Raw genomic sequence first — 4,033 nt, forward strand, 5'->3', positions numbered from 1 at the left:
GGCAATTTTTGCTTTGCCACTGGCTACACATTGCATTGTGCCCTTGCCTTCATTGTTTCCCTTACTCCCCTTCCTTTGCCTAGCCCGACCATGGGTCCCTTACTCTCTTTTGTATTCTCACCCGACGGTCACTTCTGGATCCCTATTCTAGTCCATTTCCTCATCACCTCCACCCTCCTCCTACTCTTCTTCTTTGCTCCCCCACCATACCTGATGTCACCACTCTCTATCCACTTCCGTCGCCAATCTGTCAACCACCACGTGCCACTTCTGATATCAGCAAAGCCCCGGCAGCTGGTCCAAATTGGGCAATAGGTCCATCTTCATGACATTGATATTCCATTGTATATTATCAAATCACCGGTTGCTCGTCTCGCCTGGTTGGAGCGTGGGTGGGTAGTTTTTGAGCTGGAGAAGGTTTATCCCCTTGCGTTGCCTATGTACACCGCTGTCCCATTCACTTGGGTACACTTATCTTTTGTACATCGTCTTTGCTACAGCTACACTTACCACACACTGCCTGGGACACATTTGTTCCAGATTGGAACTACTCCCCTCCTTCCCTCATTTGACCAGGTGGTCCAATATAACCAGTCCATTGGTAAGGCCATGGAACCGTCGGATTTGCACTAGGTGGTGGACCAGTGGCTCCAGTTTCTTTTTTTTCAGCAGAACATTCATTTGCAGTGCAATTATTTTTGATTTTTGAAACATTTTTATGGACACATATTTTTTTAGAATGCCTGACTAACAATAAAGGAACTGTGTTGATACTGATAGTGTTTTGCCTTGCCCTTTTTTTACTGCATCTTCCCATGACATCATAATTTACTTGCTCTCTTTCTGTTATTGGACTTTATTTTATGGCTGTACAAACCTGTGACATTACTTACACAGCATTCATTGTTCTATCCCTTTTTTCCCCTTATTTTGACGATCTTATCCTGTACTACCTACACGGATTTGTCAGTGTACATTCCTTCCTTCATGTTCTTTCTCATTCTTTTTGCACAGCTATACTGTGCATAGCCTACTTTTCTTTTACTATATAAACCCCTGTATTTTACCTTGTAAAAAAACAACAAGAACTCCAATCCATACTTCTTCTCCAATCTCAAGTTCACTACTCTGCTACTTGTGATCCAGTGTGGTCACAACACTTCCCACTGCTACCACTGTTAACTGCTGTCATTGTCACTCGTCACTTTTGAAAGTCATTGTCATCCCTTTCGATTAAAGTCCTTCTGAGCACTACAGTCTGTGCATCAGGAGCCTACTATCACTGGAAACCCCGTCACCTCGTCATTCTCAAACCTACCTTGTGCTACAATTAGCAAGGTAGTTGTCACGATCTCAATCTCCTTATCTATCCAACTGCGATGTAGAAACACGTGTCTCACGTTATATAATCAATACATAGTATTTATCTTATCTTGTCATGTGACCGTAGGTTACGTAACTACTTACTCAGCATACATGCCTTCTCCTCATATTTATCAGTCAGCGCCTCAAGGCTGGCACATTCCTACATATATATATAAGTAGCTACTTAACACTGTACATACCCTAGCTTTTGATTTCCTCTCAATATACCTTGTTCAACTACTTGCTAGAGATTTGACATTACCACTCCGTTAGTTTTGGCATAAGTGGTGTTACGATAACACAATTTTAGGACTTTCCCTTTTACTTTTATTCTCCACTTTAACCTTGTACTATAGCTTTTCACACATGGTGCCATGTGGCACTTCCCCTTTCTCACGCCGTGTTGCCTTTCCTCTTATTTTGGACACAACTCTCTCACACAGTGGAGCTGGCCATGCGGGCTAGGCCCCATGACATCATCAGCCACTGTCTCTATCAAACTGTATAGTACACATGTACAAACAACCCTGTAGTAGTATATAAACCCCAATAGATCAAGGAGACTCCTCAGTGAGTCCTCCTGTTGTATACCAACAAACTCTCTGCAGCTTAAAGGGTAACCACTCCCATATCATCTTCTCTATAGTGTGTTCTGTGTGCGCCAGAGTAACTAACTCTTGGTTGTTACAAGTGGTTGCACTATATAATCAAAAGCTAGTATAGCACCTGGTTGGATGAGCTAAATGAAGGCTATAATCATTATCACCCTATTCCCCATTATCACTCTCCTACTCTTCGCATTACTCAAACTTTACATTCGCCTCACCACACCTCTTCCTCTTATGACATCCCCTAACCCTCCCCCATCCACTACCACTTTCATCCAAACCACTCCCTCGAACTCATCCTTTGAGACTATTCCCCTATCTCCTATCACCCGCCCCCACAATCCCCTACTTAGAGACTGTAACAACGTGGAGTCGTTGCGGTTTTATTACTCACATCTTTTACCTACTTCTCAAAAATTTGTATACCCCTTACCAGGCCGCGCACTTGCATCCACCAGTCAGGGAAGAGCTGAGAGCCCAATAAGCCGGCTACATCTGGACAACCGTTTGGACCCAGATTTAATACTATACCTTTTACGTTAGCTTTTCTAGGATACTTTTACGTACACGGTAGTAGGGAACGGAAGAGGGTCCATATACCAAAGAGAAAACGATAGACAAAGGGATCTTACAATATGACGTGTTAATCCAGACTTGTGGCAAAAGCTCGCCAAAGCAGAAAGGCGGCAGCAACAGCAAACAGGCCGGCATCCCAAACCAGAAGTAAGACTCAAAAGATGGCCCTAGCCAAGCTGGAACACTATGATGGTGACAAGAAAAAGTTCCGCGGATTCATGGAATCATTAAAACTTCATTTTGGAGCAAACACCCGATACTTCAGATCAGACAAAACAATATCATGTTTGCTTTATCAAACATGACTCTAGGAGCAGCGGCAGCTCTTAGGACTGAATGGGTAGAAAGAAGGAAAGTGTTACAATAACACAATTTTTGGACCTTTAAATTTCATTCTCCTCTTCACCTTTCTTTTGTAGTTTTCACACCCTGTGCCATACGGCACTTTCCATTACTGTTCAAAACTCCACTTCTCGCGCTACGCTGCATTTTTCTATTTTTAAATACAAGTTCTCACGCAGAGGAGCTGGTCACACGGGCTGTGCCCCATGACATCATCAGCCACTGCTTCCATCAACTGTACAGTACATATGTACAAACAACCTGTAGTAGTATATAAACCCCAATAAATCAAGGAGACTCCTCAGCGAGTCCTCCTGTTGTTTACCCACAACTAATTTGATCCTATCCTAAGGGTAACCACTCCCCTCACTACCTTTATAGCTTTGTCTGAGTTGTGCACCAGAGTATCAAAACTTTGGTTGTAACAGAAAGCTACAGAAGAGAGATCTGACATAGGGGAGACAACCCTGTTGGAAAGTTGGGTGTACTTCAAAAACACCCTCAAAGAACATTTGAAAGACTCGCACGAGGAGGAGCAAGCAAAACATAAAATAATGTACCAAAAACAGGAGAAGAACCAGACGGCCCAAGAGTTTTTCATGAAATTCGAGGAACTCAGAAGGAGAGCGGGCTATGACATCAGAAGGAATGAACTGTTCATAATAACGCTCATTAGGAACAACATCAACGGGCCGTTGATAAAGCAGATAATATACAGCGGCAACATTCCTAGGACGTACGTAGAATGGAAGACAAGGATTATCACAAATGATCAATTGTGGAGGGACCAGATGGAGAATGAGCAGATGCTCAAAGGAATGATCGGCGGCAGCTCTGGTTCTGGAAACCGGGGACCTAATGGTTGTTACCAAGGAGGAGGTGCTTCGGAGAAGAAGGCCGAGACAGTGGAAGTAAAGAAAGATGGCACAGGCACGGTCTACGGACAAGCCGGAATGCCAATGGAAGTAGACAAAGCAAAGTATCGGGCAGAAGGCAGATGCTTCAAGTGCGGAGAAAAAGGGCATAGAGCCCAAGACCACAAAGAAGAAGGCAGCGCAGCCGCAAAACCAAAGTTCAATCTTCGAGCAATGCTTGAAGGGATGAACAAAGAAGAGCAGGATGAACTACTCAAGGGTTTTTAA

General features: G+C 43.6%; 1 protein-coding gene across 1 annotated transcript; it reads left to right on the top strand.

Moving 5' to 3' along the window:
* Positions 1-3,445: 3,445 nt before the first annotated feature.
* SERLADRAFT_442457 (uncharacterized protein) lies at positions 3,446-4,033 on the top strand (the record flags this gene model as incomplete). The annotated part of the gene is made up of 1 exon (XM_007323007.1): positions 3,446-4,033. The coding sequence occupies one exon, from the start codon at positions 3,446-3,448 to the stop codon at positions 4,031-4,033; it is 588 nt and encodes a 195-aa protein (XP_007323069.1).

Source organism: Serpula lacrymans (genome assembly GCF_000218685.1).
Source record: "Serpula lacrymans var. lacrymans S7.9 unplaced genomic scaffold SERLAscaffold_14, whole genome shotgun sequence".
Classification (NCBI taxonomy): domain Eukaryota; kingdom Fungi; phylum Basidiomycota; class Agaricomycetes; order Boletales; family Serpulaceae; genus Serpula; species Serpula lacrymans.